The 25,452-nt window shown below is 42.0% G+C and overlaps 3 protein-coding genes across 3 annotated transcripts in view; 1 reads left to right on the top strand and 2 right to left on the bottom strand.

Moving 5' to 3' along the window:
- The window catches only part of top2b (DNA topoisomerase II beta), a 30,205-nt gene extending 22,893 nt beyond the window's left edge, over positions 1–7,312 (bottom strand). Inside the window, exons 1-4 of the mRNA XM_085792271.1 lie at positions 6,790–7,312; positions 3,834–3,998; positions 3,096–3,186; positions 1,531–1,594 (exon numbers count right to left, since the gene is read on the bottom strand). Of these exons, the coding sequence (XP_085648397.1) occupies positions 1,531–1,594; positions 3,096–3,186; positions 3,834–3,998; positions 6,790–6,831 (362 nt within the window). The 5' untranslated portion in view covers positions 6,832–7,312. The remainder of the gene's footprint in view (positions 1–1,530; positions 1,595–3,095; positions 3,187–3,833; positions 3,999–6,789) is intronic.
- A 1,085-nt stretch (positions 7,313–8,397) lies between these two features.
- Positions 8,398–19,108, bottom strand: ngly1 (N-glycanase 1). The gene is made up of 12 exons (XM_085792256.1): positions 18,899–19,108; positions 17,154–17,268; positions 16,770–17,027; positions 15,617–15,779; positions 15,301–15,520; positions 15,013–15,134; positions 14,062–14,207; positions 12,530–12,640; positions 12,256–12,441; positions 10,808–10,993; positions 9,190–9,367; positions 8,398–9,093 (listed from the first exon to the last, which is right to left on the bottom strand). Exons 1-12 carry the CDS (start codon positions 18,997–18,999, stop codon positions 8,918–8,920), a joined length of 1,962 nt encoding a protein of 653 aa, XP_085648382.1. The 5' UTR covers positions 19,000–19,108; the 3' UTR covers positions 8,398–8,917.
- A 237-nt stretch (positions 19,109–19,345) lies between these two features.
- On the top strand, positions 19,346–22,333 carry oxsm (3-oxoacyl-ACP synthase, mitochondrial). The gene is made up of 2 exons (XM_085792277.1): positions 19,346–20,483; positions 21,873–22,333. Exons 1-2 carry the CDS (start codon positions 19,492–19,494, stop codon positions 22,273–22,275), a joined length of 1,395 nt encoding a protein of 464 aa, XP_085648403.1. The 5' UTR covers positions 19,346–19,491; the 3' UTR covers positions 22,276–22,333.
- The last annotated feature ends 3,119 nt before the right edge of the window (positions 22,334–25,452 follow it).

Genomic DNA, 25,452 nt, shown 5'->3' with positions numbered 1-25,452 from the left:
TATCTGCCGTCACTCAGACTAACAACTGCAGCCATGGTAAGTGGTCACATGATACTGGTTACCAGCTTGGCGAGTACATTTCAGTTTTCTAACCATGAGTGTGTTCACAAAAGGGCCGCTGTTTGACGTTTAGCAACCTCATTTGTTATTGTCTGTGCTGTTTCTCACTGCTTGCTATTGCATCTCCTGTTTTGTTTTTAATGCTTGTCATTGCATGTCCTGTTTCTTAATGTCTGCTATTGTTTGAGCTAATGCCATAGCTCTATGTGCTATTTACATGTTTTTCTAGCTGCATGTCATGTCTCTATGCCAGTGTTGATATATATATATTTTTTTTTTATTTAACTTTTATTTAACCAGGCAGAATCATTAAGAACGAGTTCTTATTTACGATGATGGACTGATATACGTCACCTGCAATCATGAGCTGTTGCCATTATGTCAGATTTGTTATTATGGGCTTTTATCAGGTAAATTTATATACAAGTTGTGTCTTAATGCATTACTTAATTGTTGCCCTTTCTTGGTTCTCTGTCTTTAACATCTGGCCAGGGACAAAGGATGAAAATTAGCCCTACTGGCTAACTCTGGCTAGCTTGCAGTTTATTTTAAATACTGTCAATTGGTGTTGCATTGTCCTTGTTAAACAGACAAATACATAAATAAAATAAAATAAAATAAATGTCTAATGAAATCAATAAGAGAAATGAAGTTAATTAAGCGCCAGACTCAGCTGAAGCGTTATAAGGCTTCCCGCTATATATTTTGTGACTGCTCTGGGACATTCAGTCACACTTGTTCCTCACTGAGGGGCTGTGCTCCTCACATCAGCAGCAGAGACCTGAGTGCCACAGGGCTAATGGGATCATCTATCCAGCAGGGGACATGAGGCAGAGCAGCAGCTGGGCTAAAGGACATGCTGCTGTTTAAGCAGTCAGATGTGGAGGCAGCTGACAGGCTGAAGGTGAAATACATAGAAAACAAGAGCTCGCTGTATTACACCACCCACACCCGTGACTCTATACCTCCTCCATCTACTGCATTAATTCATCAAGCTCTTGTTAAAGCCACAGCATGAAGACGACACGCTGCTGACCACAGCCAGAGGAACAAGCTGCCTGTCTACTGGGGATGTAATGAGCCCAAAACAGTCATGTAGATCAGAGATGCACATTTTGATTTTTTTTTTTTGCAGCACCGTTCTCCTTACAGGTGACACACATGTCCTCCAGTGTAACTTTTTGCTGCAAAATATGACTGAAGGCACGAGTGGAAGTCTGCACGTGTCGACACGCCGTCATGAGTTGACGACATAAGGAGCTGATTTTAAAAAATGTACTAGTATTAATTGGTCAAAGTTATTGTGATCGGTTGACAGTTAAACGGTTAATCATGGGCATCCCTAATGTAGATACTTTGACTTCATTTAACAGGTGGTCATGGGACAACAAAGAAATTATGATAGTGAAAATACAGCTCATGCAGATGACACTTTTGACTTTTTTTGAAATAGTGAAACGCTGCACTCACGGATCGATGGTGATCTTAATGGTCGTCATGTTCTTGTCCCTCTGTTTGTTGTCTGCTGCATTGACTGTCAACAGAAAGAACAGCACAAATTCATTCATTCATTCATTATCAGTTAGGTTTTCGAAGCACAGAAACAGTATCAATCAAAGTTGTAAAATTGACGTTCTTTATGAAAACAGACTCCAAAGAAGTATCCATTCTTGTACTCTTTGATCTGAGTGCCGCTTCAGACACCAACACTGATTCAGAACCTACATACATGATAAACTGTTTGTTTGTCTCCATTGGTGATTTTTCCTTCAACAGAATGGACATTACATGTGAGGGTGCTGTTTCATCACTATATGCTTCAACATGTCACCAGTAACACAACTTAAACTACTATAATCATGCAGATAATTCACAACTTTACATTTCACTATACCCTGATGACCCATCTCTCATATAGTCCCTCACTCAGTTTATCAATTACATCAGTGTTTGGATGACAGAGAACTTTTTTTTTTTTAGAACTAAATAAAGTTAAAACAGAAATACTCATCTCTGGTTCACAGGCTCAGAGACAGATAATTGCAGTATCTCCATTCCCTGTCTCTGGAGAGCAAAGTCTTATCAACCACATCAGCATTCTACTATCTCAAAAATATTTACAAAAATTCTCCCTCGGAACTTCAGAAATAAATTAATTCATGCATTCATAATAAAGCAGACTACATTACTATATTGGCCTATTCATTGGCCTTGCAAAATTATGCATTCAGAGGTTACACCCTACCAGGTGGAGGTAAAGGTTAAGTTATACTTCCTAAGAAAAAAGAATACAAATTAAATTCCCCCTAGTCTAGTGGTTGAATAATCTATATCTATATCAATAAAAGCAGCATTACTGCAGAGCTACACACTTTAGGACACTACAGCTCTTATTTTTGTTAATGATTCAGCCTTTAAAAAATAAAAAAAAACCTCCCCAACCCTGTGCTTCTCCTGCAATTACATGCAGACAGCGATAATATTCACACAATGGTGTTATTAATCAAACACCTTCACAAACTCACAAGCTGAGGGCTGAATGTGCAGATATGAGAAGAGCCATCACCATCAACAACACTCCCATGTGGCGAGCGCAGTGTGGAGCAGCATAATATGAAAACTAATTACACTGGAACACAAGCAGAAGCATCGAGCAGAGAAATTCTCACTGAGTCATTAAAACTAGCGTACAACTGCTTTATTAACCTTTATTTATCCAGGGGAAGCTGATTAGTGAGGCTCTGATCATGAGCTGCCACAAAACCTAAGATGATTTTTCACTCAGTCTTTTTCAGAAACCTCCGTTCACATGCACACACGCTCTCAGAGGGGAACTGATCTCCAGATGCAATCGCAGATCACTGTTGCTGAGTGAAGCCAACCAGCAGCCTGGGAGTCAGTGAATGGTGCTGACATTTTGATATGCTTTCATATTCCGGTTATAAAGAGGACAATATCAAATGACAAATTAACCTTTCATTAAAGTATGCAGATTAGAGCGTGAGGAGAAAATTAGCAGCGTGGGGTCGACTTACCAAGAATTTCGTCAAAGATTTTGTACAGTCCAGGGACGTAGGTGATTTCCCTCTGGTTCATGCCGATTTCTTCATCAAATACCCACATTTGCTAAAAAAAAAAAAGCAAATGAAAACATTTAAGTGCAAGAAAATTTCAAATGCAATGTTCAAAATTGAAAAAGTGTATGAAAATGACTGGACTTATTTATTATCAGGTATCATCCATTACTCTGTCAGTACCTTGTGTTGTACAGTATGTTAGAATTTCACACCACAGAAACAACAGTGAACTGAACTGAACATTGCTTTTTTTTCTCCTTCAGGTCAGTAGAGGACTTGTGAAACAGTACGTCATGATCTGTTTAAAAAGAAAGTAACACCTCATTTGTCTTATACTGTTTATTACAGCATGGAGAACCCAAGTCTTGTGTGTGTTTGCTGACAAATGTGAGTGTACGAACACAGATGAGCTTTTTAGTGTCCTTTAGTCTATGACCCAATATCTAACATATCAAAAATATTATTCAATTAATAAAAAATATATATTATCTCCCACTGGTAGAATAGCCCCAGTATTGACCTGCTTTATGATACTTCCGGCCAATTAAGACAGTCACAACTAATGTTACATCTGCTGTGTCCACAAAAGTCCACAGGTCCTCTTAGAAAATTAAGCCAACATGTAACATTAGCAGTGCATATGAATTACAATCCACAGTCAGTATGTCTGAAGTGGGCAGTTTGCTCATGACTGACCTGGGTGATGGACTCCACAGTCCCAATGTATGTGTCTGGACGGAGAAGGATGTGCTCCAGCTGGGTCTTCTTCTGATACACTCTCTCCACGGACAGTTTGGAGCCGGCCTTGTCTTTCTTGGATCCCTCCATCTTGCCAGAATCACCTCTGCCGTTTGCAGCTTCCTGTTTGACAGACATGTTTACTTTGTTATTAGAAGATGCAAAATACCAGCTACCACACTCTCATTCAAACTACAACAATGTTCGTGCAAATTAAATATACTGTGCTAAATATGGCAATGTAATATATTTCAAATAATTGTCAGTTAATTAATGAGAATAAGTAATAAAGTTAACATCTCTGAAATAAAGCTGAAGAGCTAAGCTGTGAACTGGAGCGTGTCTGGTTCTCCTCAGTACCAGACCCCTGTCAACATGAACTCAGTAAATGAAGACTGCATAGAGAATGAAGCTCAGCCTATTATAATACACTGCACTGGTGATCAATCATACAGAGGCCTCACAGAGTATGTCAGACCCCCTCAGTTTGTGCACTTCATTGTGTTACAGATTCAATACTGGATAGGTAAATGGACATTTCTGATCATTAATCTACACAATAACCCTTAAAATTTATTAAAAGTCAAAAACTGATCATTAGAAAAAATATTAACACCCTCCTAGACTCAGATCTTTATAACAGCTTCTTGTGCAGCAAATACAGTTTCTGGTCTTCTCGTGTAGCCTAAGTCCAAAAGCTGTTCTTAGGGACATTAAGCAGTTTACCTCATTCATCCAGGCAGATTCTCTCATAGTCTGCCAGATGGATGAATAGCATCTTCAGGTTTCTCCACAGATGTTCTGTGGAGCTCCAGCCTACGGCTACATCCACAATACTAGAGTTTCATTTTAAAAAGCATCTCTTTTGCCATGAGACTTGCACAGTGACTCCTGACTGGGTCTTTACAGCCTTGATTACAACATTCATAACAAAACACAAAACTTACTGACCTGCTTGTTTTTCTGAGCAGCTGTTGTTCACTTTGCGTAGCTAAATACTACATCTTAACACTACAACTGCCATCGCTGTTCCTCTTTTGTAGTACTTTGACAGTCTGCTTCCTGTTTACACTGCCTTGCGCATGTTCCCTGTACGTGATGCGTACGTGTGTGTATGTGTACGCACACAAAGCTCCTATGATATCATCTTAATGGTGGCACACACACAACCAATGGGGGGGGGTATTATAGTGATAGCCATCTGCACCTCTCCAACTAACCACAGCATGGTTTCAGGGGTTTCCAAAGAAACAATATAAAACAATAGCTAACAGGAATATGACAAACAGTGCTCTGCAGTCACACACTTTAATAAATTTGTTAAAATTTTCCTCCAAAAAAGGTCTTGTTAATACGGACACTTGACTGTAGAGTGATAGGCTACATCATCTTTTCAATCATTTTAAATCTCTTAAACAGCTGCTGCTGCTGCTGCTGGAGGTGTTGTCATGGTGTTGGGAGTGTTTTCACATTAGGCTACTTCATAGCAGTCAACAGTAATGTTGCAGACTGTGTATGACAGCAGTTTACCCATCTTCTAATTATCTAACTCTCAGTATGCTGATGGGTTGTGTCACAAAAAATAAGTTTTACATGAGAGATTTTACAGTGATGGAGGAGGAGTTGTTTGGAAAGATCTGGAACCTCCAAGGAAAGTTTTTCAGGCTAATCAATGTGTCCAAAATAAAGCACCATGATGTGTATAAAGGGAACACTTTATGAAATATGTGTATAACTGTGTTCTTTTTAAATATACATAACCATAGCCTTAACCTTTTTAAACTAGGCTATTTTTTGTAATTTTGCATTTTGACTATACAGCTCAAGTAAGGAACATGCTTTCTATGAAGAATTTGGGTTTAAAGCTCCACCACCTATACTAAACTCCAGCATACACTGTGACAACAATCTCACCTACTGAACTGTGAACTGTTTTCATTGGCCTGATTTAAAAAGCTGACCGTAATATCACAATAATACAGTTTTACTGCCCATGTTATCATTATGCGGGCAGTGAAATTAATCATTTCCAGATAGATCACCCATACTCTGAAAAAAAAATAATAATCAAAGCCCTGCTATTAGCCTACTGCGGCCACGAGCCCAGGGGTCTGTCTCTGACGAAGCCTTTGTTTGAATGAGTGTGAGAGAGGAGAGAGGGGGTCTGGGACTGGGTCACCATGTTGGTTCCTACCCGTGTGTGAAGTAGGCTATCTGCCGGTAAGCCCCTCATCGGCAACACAACACAACTCATCTCCCCCTGCCCTGCTGTGTAGAAGTGTTCTCCAAACACAGGCTCAACTTGTTTTAAAGTGACCCACTGGGCCCTTTAAACACAAAGAGTTCACACTGCAGCTGGAACAACAACTAAACAACACAGCAAGTAGCCTAGTTGGTTCGCCCGTGTTAGACTGTAGTTACACTGTAATAACAGCGCAGCTAGTGATGTAGTGTACCGAGCCACAGAGTTACTTTGTGTATGACTGCTGAGCTACAACTGAGTTAGCGGCTACGTTTCAGAGTGGAGCTGATAACAAACTTTATCCAGTAGACGTAAACTACGGGCCCTAGCGCGTACAGCTGTCTGCGCGTACGAGTGTGTTTTGTCCCGAGATAAGGAGCCGGGACAGACTCTTATCTCGGTAAAACTCTCCAGAGCCACAGCATGTAGCCTAACGGCTTTTACAACCCGGTCACAGTTTAAATGGAGACCGCAGCTGGCCGCGGTAGTGTGTAGTAAGCCTATCAGTGGACAGGAGCACACACATTTGGTACGAGATTTAAATGCTAGCTAGAGCTTGTAGCTTAACCTGGAGTACCGTTTTACGTGCTGCACTTTGAGCTATCGCAGGAGCAGTGTTGTTTCTGTGAACACAGAAGTTAGTTACCAAGTTGAACATTAAAACTAACTCACCATCCAAGCCAGAGCCCCGCTTCCTGCTGCGGTACTGGACATCTTCCTTTGTGATCCCAATTCGTACTGATGCAGCTCACAAAATGTACTCAGCGCCGGTGAAATCAAAAACCCGTCAGCATAACAAACGTCTCAGTTGCTCAGGGGTTCAGAAATGTGTTTATATCCCATGTTCTTTGTTCGTTTGCTTGGAGATAATCCTCAGAGAGTATCAAAACAAGCGGAGGAGGGGAGTGTATCGCGGCTATTGTTAAAATCGACGAGCGGAGGCACAGTAGGCCTAAACTTCCAACAAAGATGCTAACCGGGCTACTTGCTGCAAAATAAATACTATACAAAATGCACACATCAACCGGTTTACAACTGCATGTGAAACCTCGGCAGAATAAAAGGTGAGTTTAACAGAAACGCTCTGAAAACGACCGACTTAAATACTTTTCATTTAGACATAAAACGACTATTCGCTACCAGCAACATCCGCCGTCAGGCTCCGCCATCTGCAAGACAGACGGCGAATCGTCCCGAGGATAAACCGACCAATCAGACGGCAGGGTTTCAAAGACGCCGGCACTTGGACCAATAGGAAAAGTCAACATTTGGTGGCTTGTGCTCTTCTTTCAACGCAAGATGGGGCAAAACCATACTCGAGCCCGATCATTCAGAGACCAGACGGTGTGTAATATAATGCGTAATATGCCATAGTCTTGTTCTGGACTCGACAACCACCAGACTGCAAAAATAGCTTTATTGTACTGCTATACATGTTTCTAACATCCATTTTTTTCAATTTCACAAGACACAGACATAAACCTGCCCCATTTATAATGAAACATAATATAACTGATAGGTGTGAGGATCCCACTGCACAGTATTTAATAACACACTCCATAGTAATTGCAATTTATATAGGAAGCAGCTCATTGGACTTGAGGTTTCACTGAATAGAGTTAAGTCACTTAAGCTGAATAAATTCTGTTTACAGAGGTGAGAGCACAACGCCTGCAGCATTTCACTAACTGTTCACTCAAAAAATCCTCCAATTGTTCTCTCTTCACCAGATGTGACTGGTACTGTTTAAGGTGCTGACAGACAGGTATCTTGAAATATTAGCAGATCAGATTCTTTTGATTTACTATGCCCATTTACGCCAATCAATATGGCTACAAGTCAAAATATGCATATCTAAACATGTGGAATTCCGTTCACTGGGTTTTGAGGTACAGATTTTTGCCATTAGTAGTCCCCTCCATGGATTGGGTTCAAAATGCATCTATTGTGTACCACTAAACATGGCCTGGAGTCGAGATATCTATTGTCATTGGTTAAATTGATAATAACTGATGGCCAATTTGCTGCTATGACATGCTTCCTTTTAAGTTTATTGGTCAATCACACCTATGGCATATCAAAAAATATGGTTTTCCAAAAAAATTTAAAAATATTGGTTATTCCATCAAGGTTGGCTTTTAGTCCAAGAGTTGTTTTTTTTTATGAATGAGCACGTATGTAAAATTGAGACGAACTCAGACTGAAAATTGTATAATTTCATCTGGGATTGACATATTGTAATTCCTTTGCTACATTTGAGAGGATTTGTATTTTTACCAAACTATCTAGGTTGGCTTGTTTTGAGATAATTGCAAAAGTGAATCATTAATTGTTACAGCGCCACCTTGAGGTCAATTAATGCAAATTTTGGCATGTTAAGAGGGGTTAGAAGCCCCTTTGGCTCTGCAGCCTAACGAGCAGGAGAACTGGAACTGGGGCCTGACCTGATGGAGGTTTCAACAACCGGTCGCTGTGTGGAATGTGTCCACACATTCACAGTGGAGGTACATTTTACCAAAGTCTGTGATTTCATGATTAAACTCTTCACAGGAATTTCAGAGACTGCATGTTTCAGGTTATTTGGCCCTTAGTCCAATCAAAGATACAAAACTGAAGTTGTCATTCATCTATCATTAGATCATGCAAATTTAATCATCATGGACAACTGACACATTTAGCACTGATGTGTAAACATACAGTACATCAATTTCAAACTATCTTTCAAACTGTTGGCTCTGAACTTGCCAGAGCAGTTGAGAGTGGAAAAGAATTATGGGTCCAGTTTTGTCGAGTACAACTGTTAAGCATCTTCTAGGTGAATGAGGATTTCAAATGAAGATTCCTCTGTCTCCTTCAAGCTCTGTCTGAACAGCTGAGAGTGCTGCCATGATGTTTCTCCCTCTCCACCACTGAGTTCTGCTACAATGATGAAGTCTGAACAGCCCGTCAGCGTGGAGAGTGACTGCATTTTCCCATCTGAATGTTCAAACACAGGAGAGGGAATTATTAGCAGGTATCATGTCATACAATCATTTCAAACACTTTGTCGGGATATCTAATACAGTACTTTACCTCCAGAGAATTCTGTAGTAGTCTGGCCCGACTGCAAGCTCCAGGAGACTTTCCCTGACTGGAAGGTCTGACTACAGGTCATGATGGAGACAGACTTTATCTTCATTCCCATTGGGGCAAAATCAAACTTCCAGCTGACTTGTCCAACAGAGGAGCCTTCTGTTCGAGCTATGTAGACCTGAAGAAAGAGGAGCAATAAGGTCACCCACAGCTGTATGCAGGTTATAAACACCTTGAATCTCACACATTAACTGAATCACGAGTCTTTGCATTTTTCCAACCTGCTCTTTATCTCATTCTTAGTCATATTCTAATCCAATTCCATTCAAGCTTACAAACAACAGCTGGCAGAAGCATCTTGAGTGATGGTAGCTTGATTTAAGTAGGTGTCTAACAGAAGGTGCTTCCTTCTGAGACATACAGTACACACTCTTCCTGGATTTGTAATCACACTTCATTTCCATTTTGGATCATTTCTTTCATTTACTCTGACATTGTGTTCACATTATCTGATTTTTTAGTGTGAGCAGAGGAGGTTATTACATAAAGAGCTGCAACAATTAGTCAATTACAGGACTGCAAACACTTCATACAGTTTCAGTAACCTGCCTTTTCCAAACACAACCAATCAAAATACTGAAATGGGCTAATGATATTCTCGATGCAGTGTTGGATTTTGTTTAAGATATTCTGCATCTTATAATGTGCATGGGCAATTTTTTGGGGGGAAAAAGGAGACCTAGTTTAGAAAATGTGTGAAAGTGGTTAACTAGATATCATCTTTTTCTCAATGACCTGCCTACTGAGCTCTGTCTGGTTTATAGTCTCTGTCTAGGTGAACTGCCAGTATGAGCTTTACAAGAAATTATCCTCTTTGATTTTAACTTTCAAATATGAAGATCGGTGTACTGAGAAATTCTGAGCCTGTGAAAAAGTACTCCTGACTGTGGAAGAGCTTTGATTCTGTGAAAATAAATACCCCTAATGTTGTCATCTGGGTTAGCTCTTTTGGAGTCAACATGGAATCAGGGTGTGTATAGGCCTACACTGCAAAAACTCAAAATCTTTCCAAGAATATTTGTCTTATTTCTTGTCAAAATGTCTCATTTCTAGTCAAAGCTCATCTCTTTCCACTTAAAATAAGCCTCATCACCTAAAAATCAACTTGTTTTTAGATCATTTTCACTTGTTTCAAACTAATTTTCACTTGAAATAAGTAGAAAAATCTGCAAGTCAAAGCAAGTTCTTTGTGCTTGTAATAAGAAAGAAAAACTTGCTCCACTATCAGATTTTTCTACTCATTTCAAGTGAAAATATGCTTGAAAGAAGTAAAAAAAAGTGTCTAAAAACAAGTTACTTTTTTATGTGATGAGTCTTATTTTAGGTATAATGAGATTTGTTTTGACTAGAAATAAGACAAATATTCTTTTTTTGCAGTGGACAATGTCATATAAAGTTTACGATCTTGTTTTTTTTGCAGATATACTAACGCAAAAGTCAGGATATCTTGGCTGTTCATCTTGATACCTGTCTCTCTGGGGTTTCCCTGTGTGATTGACTATAAATTCAAAATTAACTGCAAATGAAGTGAAACCCGTAGCTTTGTTAATCACCGTACCATCTGCCAGTCGTTCTCCACCTTTCTGAAGACAGACTCCGTCCTCCAGGCGCACTGCTGCCAGCTGTGAGTGAGCTGGGAGCCGTCTGACAGGCGGCAGTACTGGTCTTTGGCGGCATTGTAGCACACGTGGAGCAACCTGTCATTCTTCTCTTTCTCAGTAGGAATAAAAACAAAACCTGCAGCCTGAGAGAAACACACGCACACACTGTCAGTCAAATATTGATTTCAATGCAGGCATCCATTTTCCATGGTTTCAGTAGCTGTCATATTCGTGGTAAATGCATGGATCTATTAATGCTGGCTTTTAACTATGGATATCAGACAAAAGTCCTGTGAGGACGGTGCCGCTTAGACAAAACAAATAAATAACGACGCTCTCCATCCGGCTCATGCAGCTCCACAGACGAGCTGTCAGAGCAGCTCTGCTGTATCTCTTTGTTTCCTGTTAAGCGTTGCACTTTGTTTGTCTAATGAGCTTCTCTCACTGGGATCACGCTGCGTTAACTGGCTCATACTGTAAGTCCTCCCATGTGAGGCGCTATTACAGAACTATCCTGATGACTTTTTAAAACATCTGTATTGTGTATCCACCTCAGATTTTTGTCCATTTGTATGATATCCATTGTTAAAAGCTGGCGTTGAGATCCATCCATCCATCCAACATACAATTCCACCGGAAGAGTAAAACCAGCTCCTGTTTGAGAAGTTTGGAAAAAGGTGGATTGGTTGTATGTTTGGTTTCCAGTGAAAGACTGTCCACTGTCCACCCAAATGATGTGAGTGATGATGGATTTGACATCAGACACACCACTTGGTAAAATACAGGTCACTTCAACTGCAAAAGTAAAATGTAAAGAACTGGACACGAGAACTCTGTCATTCAGAAAAAAGAAAAAACTGTACTGAATTTGCCTGGGGTGCACTCTCGCGTTCATGCGATGCATGCGTGCATTGTGCCCGACACAAACAGGTCCATAAAACTACACAAAAGCCCTCTAATATTCCTCCACACTGCTCGTCCACTGCAATCCAAGTGTCCTGAAGGGATATAGTCCAGAGTTTACCCGAAACAACGTCATTTAGGCCAGTCCAGTCACATCAGCGTACATCGCGTTAACGCGCCACAGACAAATTCAACACAGGACTGTTGAGGCTGTAAAAATGTCCTAAATGACGCTGGTTCGAGTAAACTCTGGACTATATCCCTTCAGGAATATGAAATGGTTTTTGTGTAGTTTTATGGACGTTTTTGTGACGTGCTATTAATCTCATATAAAGTTTTCGTTGGACTACGAACCGGCCTCCCGGGTCTCTAGATGCACTTTGAGGAATAAAAATAGTATTCATCAGCATGAGGGTGAATTTCATTATTTGGTGAACTATTCCTTTAATTCCTGATAATTCAACACCTCACGAGGCATTCTCCCTTACAGACTGGCCTGTACCTGTGTTGAGCTGCCTGGCTCAGCAGCTTCGGTCTCCCCCCTGGCCAGCCTCCAGGCCAGAGAGCCAGAGTTGCGTCCTCCCAGCTCTCCTGGTTTTGGCCTCTTGGGGGAAATAAACTCCACCAGCTCGACGAGAAGCCTCTCCGTCAGGTCCTTCATCCTGTCTGGACTCAGGGACTGCTGTCTCTTCAGAAGCAGAGCAGACAGAGAGCGGCTCAAATCAGAGTCACCACCACAATGGCATTACATGCAGGGTCAAAGAACTCAGACTTACTGAGGCGTTGAGACCGTTAATGGTGTGAAGCAGCCAGGCTTCTTGGACGCTGGTCCTTCTCGACAAAACCTCTGGATGTTTGCAGGAATATCTCCATGTCACATCCACCACCTGCATCACAGCCACACATCTGAATGAGAACACAGAGCGTATTCTCTAACCCCTTACAGCTTTAGATTATAGAAGCAAAAAGAAAACAAAGACAGCAATCACTACAATAATGTCTTCTAATTCTAAACTATTACAGAGTAACACACAGTGTGTACTGAGAACTTTTTCATACACGATGCACTGATGATTCATTCATAAATTTTATCTGACCCCTGTAAGAATGCATACAATTTTGAAAGAAAGCTCATCAAATGGTTTAAGATGCAAAATTAAAGAGGGAACATCCATGCACATGTTCTGGTCAGATGAACAGACAATCTGAGAACAATATGTCTCCTAAACTTCAGGTGAGCCTGTGGAGGTTTTCACCACTGGTGGTGCTGTGGGCTGAGATTTTTAAGTGTCTCTGTATCATTTGCTCCAATGCACATGCATGAGGATGCACATGCAAGTGACTAATACTGGTGAGTGATATTTCTGTCAATGATTGATTTCACACGGGTTACAGATGTCAGTGAAGTGATCAATGCACTACAGGTAGTGAAATAGACTGCTACATGGTAAAGGGGGTGTAGAAGAAGATGAAGAAAAATATCACCTTCACATGAAGGTTTCAAGAAGAAAAAAAACTGTTTTCAACTGATCTAGGAGATTACTTTAAAGGTACATTGTGTAGGAATTACTCCCATCTAGCGTTGCGGTTGTATATCGCAAGCACCTCAATCGTATTTTTCATGTTGCATTCACGTGAAATTGGGCAGACGGCAGACGGACGACAGCCGCTGCACTAACGGCATAAACAAGCCTCTATGTAAACAAGTGGTCGGTCAGCACGATGCAAAACAATACACGTGACAATATGTTGTCATGGCGATGTCGTATTGTTTATCTGACCCACGTTTTCCCGGCTTTCTGTCGACTTCTGTGACTAAAATGACATCTGGTTTGTTACCGACGGCCGTCTGCCCCACTGCACGTGAATGCAGCATCAGTGTAACGCTCCATTCCTCCTCACTGCGTTACCGCGGTGACTTTTCACAGACGCCACCTCGACCTGAGTCGACAGCTCCGGTGTCTCCGCTGAGTTTCCGTGGTTTCCTACCGTCACGCTGCCACTGAACGTAAAAACATGGCGACACGACATGGCAGCCAGCACCGAGCTTACCCGCTCCATGTAGATATGAGTGATATGAACGGAAAACTCAGAGCTTACCGGAACACTTCACTGATTAACGAAAAACATACTTTTGAACCAAATAATCGATTTTCGTGAATAGATAACAGGAGAAGTTACACAATGTCCCTTTAAAGTAACATCGATGAGCCAATAAGGATTGATTAGGAACCACTGAGCTGAGTTCCACAGGAAGTAGGTTTTAGTATTTATAATGTAGTATAGTACGAGGGTCCAGTTCTCTGACCTGGTCCTTGGAGAAAGCCAGGACATAGGCCAGCTTCTTCCCCCAGCCCACCTCATAGAGCAGAGGCTTATCACAGGTGTTCTCACATGAGTCACAGTGCAGCCACCGGCGCTGAGACGCTGAGTAGACTTCTGTCCAGACGTGGTCTGAAACAACACCGAGAAAAAGACGTCAGCGGCGCTACACAGCCAGTTCTGATATCTGACAGAACATATCTGAAATGTGATTTTAACAGGTTTTAAAAGTCACTTCTGAAAAAAGAAATGTGTTCATGGTGAGGAATTATTCCTTCAGCCCTGTGACTGCAATCCTGCCGGTGCACATTTAAACCTATTTTCCTGGTTTGTAAAGTAATAAAAACAATATCAAAACTGTTGATTCCCGCAAGCCTACAAATTATTTGATCCAATATAGTGGCAAGAAAGTGAGTTATTCTTCAAATATAGTCAGATCTTCATCCATGTTATAATTATGAATAAACCCAGCCCATCTTAACTAGTAACACATGCAGATTATTTATTGTTCTTCATGAAAAAATATGCTAACCCGCACAGCTAATGACTTTAACAAAAGCTAAGTGTAGTCAGTCAGTAAACAACCCTGGAGGTTGTTTAACAAAACTGAAGATGAATTGTTTTTGTAATGCAGTATAATATATTCCGTTTTAAAACAGGCAGGCCATATCAACATTAAATCAATATCCTAATAATCAAGTCCAGTGGAGGCTTTGCTTCTCCTGCTTTTTCCACCAGGACAAAGTCTGAAGGTTGTGTTCAATAAAGATTAGAAAGGTTATTGTTATGTGTGCTGTATTAGTTTTAGAGTGCTGTGTTTGTCTCCATGTTTGGATGAAGATCAGTTCACTGGCTTTTTCTTGCCTCCGTTTCACCTCCCTGATGCCTTTTCTTCTCTTGCAAAGAATCAAGTTGCATCTGTCAGTCGCATACACACCTGTGCTGTCCCAGATGTACCTGGCCTCAAGGCCCAGGGCTCTGCAGCACAGGGTGAAACAGTTGGCCCACTCCCCACAGCGCCCCCTTCTGGTTTCTAGCAGCTTCTCAGGATTGTTGTACCTGGTACCAAAGACAAGATTAACACAAAAACTTTGCATAACGCTAGCGATTCATTATTTTCTGTGAATTCTGTATCAACAGGAAAACTACTCAGATTCTTAACATTTTAAAAGTAGTAATTGAAAGCAGCAAAATAAAGTCTGGTACACTACACACACAGACACACCTGGGGAATCTGGTGGAGAGGTTGCACTGGTTACAGTAATGGTTCTCCACTCGCTGAGCTCCCCAGCGGAGGTCATCGGTGCTGGGGCTCAGGGAGCTGGAGTTCTGGGTCGAACCTCCACAGCGGCTGCAGGGCAGAGAGTCCACCCAGGAGAAGAAGTCCTGTTTGAACCACCTGAGTAACTCCAGCACCAGGAAGTCTTCTATTCCAAGTTTACACTCTACAAACAGGATAACCAATTTGTGTTAAAGGAGTATGCAACATGTATCACGTATAGACAGTATGATACGGATTAGTTTGAATGAAGAGACTTTACCTGGGTCGGCATCTTTAGCTTCCTTCAGGTTGTGTTGAGCAGCCGAGGACAGCTGCTGGTGTGGGATGTGACTCCTGGCTTTCTGCTGCAGCTCGGGGTTTTCATACAGCATCACATGTTGGAAGTTAGACTGGAGAGTCACAAAGAAGCTCATACTGCTCTCCTAAAGGAAAGACCAGATAACATCCAGGTCACCAACCAACCAAGAATAATAAAAAAAAAAAATAAAAAAAAAAAGTGAAACGGACAATTCACAGTTTTTAAATTAGGCATTATATGGAGCACATACAATGGAAAGAGCACCATTCTGTGCAAACCAACAAACCTATTTCCATTCATTTGATACTATTTTTGTACTGTGTGCAGATAACCTGAAACTGATCTGAGATTCCATTTCCAAAGACCCTATCAGCAAAAAGTAAAAACAATGATTTACACACGATAAATAGATTTCTACATTCCCTAATGAAAAAGGTTATACTGAAATTCACTCCATGATTCAAATTAAAAGCATGTCATTGTTGCAGCTCTTTACAACAAATTATTGTAATAATAGTGATTTAAAGTGAGTTAAAGGGATATTTAATCATTTTAACATATTGGCCTATTGCTATAATCCCTATAGTTTTAGGAGTAGCTTCATTACCTTTAATTGCCGGTGCAAGCTGTTGTAGATTGGCGGGGCAGAGATGCGAGCTGCTCAGCTAACGCTACGGAGCTAAACAACTCCAAAACACTGTGGTGGACAAGTTGTGACCTGCTTGCGTCTCTGCCCCGCAGATCTCAAAACAGCTTGCACCGATAATTAAAGGTAATTATTAACCTACTCCATAGGGATTATGGCAATAGGCGAATTTGCCAAAATATTGAACTATCCCTTTAAAATAACATCAACGAGCCATTATAAGGACTGATTAGGTACAACTGAGCTGAGTTACAGTCAGGGTAGGGTAGAAAGTAGGTTTTAGTATTTATAATGTAGTATAGTAAGAGGGTCCATTTCTCTGACCTGGTCCTCGGAGAAAGCCAGGACATAGGCCAGCTTCTTCCTACTGCTATCAAACTGTTTAAATATCCCTTTAAAACTGCAGGTGAATGCAGCAAATATGAATACAAATATATAGTTTTTGTTTAAATGAGGGACTTGGATTACCAAGGATGATGGCTGTGGTGGAGGTGTTGAAGCTGACTGGACGGAAGAAGAGGCGAGAGCAGCAGAGCTCCCTGCAGCTGGAGCTGAGGCCGGGACTGCAGCTCCCTGAGCACTGGGCTGGACAGGCTGGGCAGACTGGACAGGCTGGACAGGCTGTCCTCCTCGCAGCCTCTGATCCCTCTCTGCTGCTATGGACTCCCTGACGAACTTCAGCTGCTCCACTGATGCGGACTTGGGGAACACCAAGTGGGTCTCAGCCTGAAAAGTAGATGCATTAGCTCACACTATCGTGCCACGCATGACCAAGTATGGAATGCAGCAACACAATAGAAATACTGGCTTCAAATACTGTTGTAGCCACCCTGGCTGCTTCTTTTTAATTACCTCCTCAAATCCCATCTCGAAGAGACATTCCACAGCTCCTTTGATGGGCAACAGCTTGGTGGAGAAAGTAGGATTCCCTATGCGGATGGACCTGTACTTTTCTTCATTAGGACACCTACAGGAAGGTGACAGCAATTGAGGAAGTAAACAAATGGGCTGAGCCGACCTGTTAGACTGGTCAATACCTGTTGTTCTTCTATGGCAGGTACAAAACTAGTGAGTCACACACTCATTTGTTAGACCAGATGAGTCAAATTCATTTTAGTTCAGGGGCCAAATTAAGTGCAATTTGATCTCAAGTGGGCCAGACTGGTAAAATAATAGCATAATATCCTATAAATAATAAGAACTCTAAACTTTTCTCTTTGTTTTAGTGCAAAGAAGTGCATTATTAAGATGTTTACATTAAGGAACTATCCTATTACAAAACATATTATGACCAACCTGAAATTTCTTGAGAAAACTACATACAATTTCAATAACATAATGCCTCTTCTGTCTTCTATGTAATTTTTACATCTGGTAAATTCATCCCGCGGGCCGGACTGGACCCTCTGGCGGGCCGGTTTTGGCCACCGGGCCACATGTTTGACACCCCTGTGTTAGACATATACACACACAGTAGTCTCAAGATCAATTGTTGTTGCTGTTCCTGCACCCGTGTCATAACATCATGTCACTGCTATTTGCTCTAGCATAGCACAACAGCTGACCTTTTCTACACATGTTGACTTGTAAAACAACAGCATACAGAACACAAACATACAAGACAACAACAACAAATGTACAACAGCTTCCTGGCATGATGGCACATCCATCTTATTGGTTTACCAACACCTTCTGCTCTGGAGTGTGTGTAGACGATGCAAACCGTTTTGCCAAGAGCTCAATGAGCGCTTGGCAGCTGGTTTGCACGTCCTTCATGGGTGAGTGAGTGCACCTCTGTTACATGTGCATCAAACAAGACACATAGCTCGCAAAACACTCATTAACCTGGAGTTTATCTTCCATGCTTTATACCACGTCCACCCAAATTTGTCATATTCTACAAAAAGCCCTGTACTGCTTTGGCCTGTGCTTTCACCAATGCACTAAAATCCTCTGGCCCAACCTGCCTCAGATTAGAATCCTAATCATCTCTCTCTCAACGTCTCGTACCTCCCTCCTGCAGCTCTACGGTACATCTACTCTCACAGAGGCCTGTTTGGTGCTTTCTTGCCATCTTCATTGTTGTGCTTGGTATACAGTGTCCCATACATTATCCTGTCTCCTGTATCCACATGCTGCTCCTCAGACTCCCTCAAAGTTGAAACAGTCTCCAGCCCTCCTCCTGTTTCCCCTGGTTACACTTCTGCTTCATCAATACTAAAAGGCATTCCTGTCTTCCCCCTTTTAATGATCTGTCTTTTCACTTGTTTTATTGTATATTACTGATGTTTCTGTCCTGTATGTGTTTACTTTTATGGTGCTATTGACCTCTCTTTGGGCTGTGACTAGTAGGCTATATGTCAAGTATCTATCTATCTATCTATCTATCTATCTATCTATCTATCTATCTATCTATCTATCTATCTATCTATCTATCTATCTATCTATCTATGACACTGACTGCAGGACTTTATACAGTACATCTAGTTGCCAGTTTATGAATCTCTCTATGAATCTCTCCGTCTACTGATTCCAGATAACCTCGAAGACAACCTGAGACGCTTCACTGATAAGCAGCTGGGCTGTAGCTAACGTACCTTAAAATATTGTCCGCATATGTGAGTAACAGCTTGGCGACGTCTAAGAAGACTTCGTTTGGATTCTCACACAGCACTGTGACAGCTGGAGACACAGCCATCCCGCTGTTTACTGTCCACACACAGTCTGTCTGGTTTTCAGTCAAGTGGCGGATGCTAACAGAGCTACTGCTGTGTAGCTGCTGTGGGTCCTGACTCTGAGTGAGGCTGCCCTGTCTACTGCCTGAACGAGTGTTTGCAGCCTAAAAATATGATTAATATTACCACAGAATTATATGTTTTCTTATAGTTACATCTCGCTGGAGGATTGTATCTGTCATTTCCCCCTCGCTATGTCGGTCAATAACATTTTAGACGAAATACGTCAAGTTTAACCGGTGTGGCGTTCAGAGGTGACCCAGAGTTACAGGCGAATTCAAGACTCATTATTTGTTGTGTGGATATGAAGTGTTGTGTGTTGCATGGACCTGTCGATAACTCATAAGTGAGTAACAAACTGTTAGGAAGATATTCAATGTTTATTTGTGTAGTTTATATTGAAAGAGCATTACCAAAGCTACAAGCTAGCAGTCAAACCTCAAGGAGGCAACAGAATGTCTGCTTTGCAACTGTCCTGTTGGACTAAACTTCTGCTCAGACCTCAGAGCATGGCGGCGGCTCTACAGGGCAGAGGCTGTGTGTGTCCAACCCCTCAGTCCAGGCGTCTCAGCTCTGGACGGCCGAGAAGGAGGGTCGTCATCACCGGCATCGGGCTGGTGTGTCCTCTGGGTACAGGGACCGCTCTGGCCTGGGACCACCTCATCAAAGCCCACTGTGGGGTTGTTGCTCTCACCGCCGAGGAGTACAGGACAGTTCCCTGTAAAGTGGCAGCTCTGGTTCCCAGAGGGACTGAAGTGGGTCAGTTTGATGAGGAGAAGTTTGCCTCCCGTGGGGAGATCAACAGCATGTCACCGGCCACTGTGATGGCTCTGGGAGCTGCTCAGCTGGCTCTGGAGGACTCGGGGTGGTACCCCAACAGCCCAGAGGAGCAGCTCAACACGGGGGTGGCGGTGGGCATGGGCATGGTCTCCCTGGATGAGATTGCTCGGACCGCCGCTGCCTTCCAAGAGAAGGGCTACAACAGAGTCAGCCCTTTCTTTGTGCCCCGAATACTGGTCAACATGGCCGCAGGGCACATAAGCATCAAACACAGATTAAAGGGCCCCAATCACGCCGTGTCCACAGCGTGCACCACCGGCGCGCACGCCATAGGCGATGCTGCCAGGTTCATCGCCCATGGGGATGCGGTTGCCATGGTTACGGGGGGGACAGAGTCCTGCGTGGGGCCCCTGTCCATAGCCGGGTTCGCCAGAGCTCGCGCCCTCGCCACCAAGTGGAACGACAGCCCCGGCCTGGCGTCCAGACCCTTCCACCCAGACAGAGAGGGCTTCGTGATGGGCGAGGGAGCCGCCGTGCTCCTGCTGGAGGAGCTCCACCACGCAGAGAGCAGGGGGGCCCGCATCTACGCAGAGGTCCTGGGCTACGGGCTCTCAGGGGACGCCAGCCACATCACCGCACCCACTGCAGACGGGGACGGTGCATTCAGGTGACTGATCTCTCGAATAATACATTTGCTTCTTATGAGAGGACTCCACTGTGTTCACCAGCCAGGCTTTTAATGTCTCTGTCTGCTGGTGGATGATGAATTGACCATTCTGTAGAGTTCAGGGGAATTGTCCAGTAATAATTCCCCCCTGAGTTCTTTTTTAGCTCACCATTCATTTGATCCATTGCGAACATAAAATCATTGAATGGTGCCACTTTAATTCCTGAAATGTGGGAACAAAGTTACATTTGAAAAGGAAGACTTTTTGGTGTCTGACAGGTTGAAGAGAGAAACCACATTATAGGCCGACCCTCTGTCCTCTTGTGCTAGAAGTGGTGTATATAATGTGAATACACTGTTTATTGTTATTTTATTGTTTTTTTGCCCAGTTTACAACCTGTCTGATTGTTGGACCCATCAGGCTTTGTTGGAGGAGTATCACAAAGATAGTAATATTGGTAACACTTTATTTGAATGGGTGTTCATAAGACTGACATAACATGACATGACCTGTATCAATTAATAGGCTACTTATGACAGTTGTCGTGAAGTGTCAATCCGTAAGTTATGTCACTTTTGATGCAAAGACATTGTTTGAGATGTCTTTGTTACGACAACTTGACATAAACCAAGACAACATAACCTGTCATAGCAGACCTGATTGTCAGACTTAAAAAAAAAAACGGTAGCACTTTACTTAAAGGTCTCATCATAAGAATGGCATGTCACAGTCATGAACATGTCATAAACATTATGTCAATGTCATAACGTTGTTTTTAAGTGTCATTCAGTTAACCTTAACCCTACAAACCCAGATGTTATGACATTGACATAATGGTTATGACATGTTCATGACTGTGACATGTCACTCTTATGATGAGACCTTCAAGTAAAGTGTTACCAAAAATAACAAAACATTTAGCTTGATATCTTATCGTGACATCAAACTGTCATATATGATGGATGGTTATGACACTGGCTGTCACAAGACCATTCGTATTGTGTCATAAATGTTGTCATTAAGTCTAATGGCGCTTTTCCACTACACAGTCACGGCACAGCTCGGTTTACACTGCCAAATCAATTTATACCTGTCACATTTCCCTCCTATAGTGTTATAATAATGATTTTAACTTTTCATTAAGATGTTATTAAGTGTCATTACATAGTCAAACCCGTTTATAACAGCTTAATGTCACGTTAAGATATCATCTATTTTATTATTATTATTTGACAATCAGGTCTGAACACCCATTCAAATGAAGTGTTACCGTGATATTAATATCTGAAAACACAGCAAGGGTCACAATAGGCTAAAGTGTTATTATCACTGATATATCAGGAATTGATAGAACCTCCTTTAACCTCCTGTGCCCGTTGTCTCCACAGGTGCATGTCCGCGGCCCTCAGAGACGCCGGCGTCTCACCAGCAGATGTGACGTATGTGAACGCCCACGCCACCTCCACGCCGTTGGGTGACGCAGCTGAAAACGCCGCCATAAAAAGGCTCTTCCAGCCAAGTGTGGACACCCTGGCCGTCTCCTCCACCAAGGGAGCCACGGGACATCTGCTCGGGGCGGCGGGGGCCCTGGAGGCGGCCTTCACCGCTCTAGCCTGCTACCACGGAGTCCTGCCCCCGACCCTCAACCTGGACCGCACCGAGCCGCAGTTTGACCTGAACTATGTCCCCTGCACGGCGCAGTCGTGGCAGACTCAGGGCCGGCGGGTCGGCCTCACTAACTCGTTTGGGTTTGGCGGGACGAACGCCTCGTTGTGTCTCGCCAGCGTCTGACAGCACACAGAGAACAGTTGTTAAACGCTTTATTAGAAATATAGGGTTACAAAGGGGCTGAATATTCCAGTAAATTTCCAGAAACTTTCCATGGGAATTATGGGAATTATCGGGGGCAATTTAAACAAACTGTATCATATCCAAACATAAATGTAAATATTTTGTTTTGTCATAAGCAGACATCCATGCAAAATGATACAATTAAACATGACATTTCAACAGATTTATTTGTGAGTAGAACTTTATCAAGTTTTAATTCTTGTATGAACAACCAATTCTTTTACTGAACAACAAAAATCAAAAAGTAAAATGAAATTTTCCCCAACTATATTTAAGGGCCAACCTTCAATTTTGTAAATTTCGGATTTATTCCCATATATTCCCGTTAATTCCCATATATTCCCATTAATTCACATATATTCCCATTAATTCCCATGGAAAGTTTCCAACTTTGAAAATTCCCGGAATTTTGCAACCCTAATTAGAAATCAAATCTGATGCGTTTATTCATCACTGACTGGCTGAACATCCATTGGTAGAACTGATGAGTCCTGCTGCTGGTTGTTTGTGAAACTTCAAGTAGTTTCTTCCTTTTTCCACTATATAAATTGTGCTCAACCATCACTGTGGATGTGATGTGATTCTGTGTGCTTCCAGCAGATGGTGCCGGCTCACAGCAAGTCATACCTTTAGTTTCTTTGCCTAGAATCATTGCAAAGACAATTGTGTTCACAACATTATCTCATATCACATGACCTAATAGCATTAATTAAATGTCAACGTGCTCCAAGGAGAGACAGCAAGTTAAGACACAGAGGTTTTTAGACCCATTAGAGTAATTATCATCAGTATTATTCAGTAGAAAAGGTTGATATCATAACTGAAGGAAGAAGACAACGGTGGTTCATAGCATTCTGTCAGCTTCCTGTATCCACACTGTGCTTTCTTTAAACTGGAATTCAAACTCCTGAGCAGCAGTCAGGCTGGATTATTCACTGCAGTTAAGAACTTGGTCATGTTCTGGATGTGTGCACTACCTTAACAGAGGCATGGTCTCCCTGTATTTTCTCTCTTGTGATAACTGATGACAGTACTTTCCTAGCGCTGACCTCTGGCTCTGTGTTGCTCTCCTTAGTTTGGACTCAGTCTGTTTTGTCCTTTGTCTTTAGCAGTGAGAAAATAACAAGGCGTCAGCGCAGCAGTGGGGAAGAGCAGGAGAGGTTAATAAGGGATAATGTGCCTTTATGTCAGGACTGAATGGAACTAATATGGTAAACAGTCCTGAGGGGAGAGGGACAGTTTTCTGCAAAGTGTGAACGCCAATTATCCTGCTGCTCCAGGAAAATGAAAAGGAGACACAGGTCTTTTCTGGCGAGACGATGACTATATGAGGAGACATGAAGTCGTGTATATGTTCATTAAAAAATGAATCAAAGCACTGTGCAGGCAATTTTGTCAAAATGAAGCACCAGTATTAACACTGCATCCAAATATGCAGCTTCTTGTATTTTTCCTTTATTGATTTCTTTGCCTCCATGGCAACAATAACTTGTTTTCAGGTTGTACAGTACATCCGTCCATCCCATACTCCTGGGCACAGTATCTCAGTAACACCTTGACTGAACTTCTTCAAACTCAACCTGTGTGAACTGATGACATTTTGTGCTCATAGGTAAAGATCCTGTATAGAGCCTTGAAGATACTTTTCTTCAAATGTGGTTCAATCCCAGACATCAGAAGAACCTGACATAGAGGTCCAGACATCCACCACATGTAGGGCACCATCAAGTCATGATGAAGGTCTAGAGCTGCAAAAAGTATGTATAATCGCACAATAATTGATTATTGAATTAATCATCAACTATTTTGATAATCGAATAATCAGTTTGAGTAGTTTTTTAAAGAAAAAAATTCTCTGATTTCAGCTTCTTATATGTGAATATTTCTGGTTTCTCTGTTCCTTTATGACAATAAGCTGTGTGTCTCTTTGGTTTGTGGACAAAACAAGACATTTGAGGATGTCTTGTGGTTTGGGAAACACTGATTGACATTTTTCAACATTTTCAAACATTTTATTCAGATTCAGATTCATGATTTATTGTCCTCTAATTCATTTTCACAGTTCTGTTCCAGACAAAGACACCAGCACATGTGCAGCACCAGAAAAAATACATACATAAAAACCATGACATCTACCGCCTGCTGTTTAGAGCAGACTCTGATTAATTGTGTGACTTTGCCCTTTCTTGAGGAGATTTCTACCTTGATGGTGGTGTCAGAGGAAGTAGATACTCTGCAGTCAAGGAGGCTCAGCTGGTAGTTTATGAGTTAAATGTCATGGAAAATGTGTTGAGCATGGGGAATATCTGACAGTAGTTGAGATAACGTGATGAGCTCCAAAGTGAAAGGCAAAGCAATTTTAGTTGTAAAGCCCATTTTTACAAACAGTTTGTCTCAAAGGGTTTTACACAGCATCATAACAACATCCTCTGACCTTAGACCCTCACATCCACTGAGGAAAAACAGGAGAAACCTCAGGGTGAGAGACAGAGGAGGGATCCCTCACCCAGGACGGACAGAGGTGCAGGAGATGTTCTATCCAGACAAGGAAAACAGTTCACAACATGAAATGCGGGAAAACATTGAAATGGGATAGTTCAGTCAAGAGGAGCCAGCGAGAGCAGCTTCTGGTGGGCAGGCTGGTTTAACAGCAGAGGAAAGGAGGAGATGCAGGCGGTGGTTGGAGCTCTGTGGAAAACACAGAGAGAGTGAGGCACCAAGGCCGAACAAAAAAAGATTTGCTCAGCACCATCTTGTGGTGCAGCCATGGGCAAAAATAACACTTAACAATTCTATAATACATGTTTATGGGTTTAATTCAGATGGTGAAATGATATCAGGCTGTCCTAATCTTCAGTAATGACTTTGCGATGCCTTGTTGGACACATCTCTGTCCTGCTCTGTGCTGTGTATGGCTGGACTGAACCTCCTGCTCTGTATTTCAGCTGATGAATATTGTATCGTCCTGACTTGATTTAATAACATGATGTAAAGCCGGAACCAGATGATAAATTACTGTACTGGGGAATGTCTTCCTAGACCTATTTTTAGAGATTACGTTTTATTAACTCTTCTGTATGTCACATACAGCTAATGAATAAATCAATTATTCATCCT

This window comes from Trachurus japonicus, chromosome 11 (genome assembly GCF_045865225.1).
Source record: "Trachurus japonicus isolate A0001 chromosome 11, Traja_1.0".
Classification (NCBI taxonomy): Eukaryota; Metazoa; Chordata; class Actinopteri; order Carangiformes; family Carangidae; genus Trachurus; species Trachurus japonicus.
This window is presented reverse-complemented; position numbering and strand designations above follow the sequence as displayed.

What these genes read in the sequence shown, in the direction of transcription:
- oxsm (XM_085792277.1), top strand. Translation starts at nt 19,492, where the DNA reads ATGTCTGCTTTGCAACTGTCCTGTTGGACTAAACTTCTGCTCAGACCT. An exon ending in GACGGGGACGGTGCATTCAG is followed by an intron (nt 20,484 to 21,872) that starts GTGACTGATCTC and finishes TTGTCTCCACAG; the next exon opens with GTGCATGTCCGCGGCCCTCA.
- ngly1 (XM_085792256.1), bottom strand. Translation starts at nt 18,999, where the DNA reads ATGGCTGTGTCTCCAGCTGTCACAGTGCTGTGTGAGAATCCAAACGAA. An exon ending in AGCTAAAGATGCCGACCCAG is followed by an intron (nt 15,521 to 15,616) that starts GTAAAGTCTCTT and finishes TCCTGTTTGTAG; the next exon opens with AGTGTAAACTTGGAATAGAA. An exon ending in TGGAGAACGACTGGCAGATG is followed by an intron (nt 9,368 to 10,807) that starts GTACGGTGATTA and finishes CTCTTTCTTCAG; the next exon opens with GTCTACATAGCTCGAACAGA.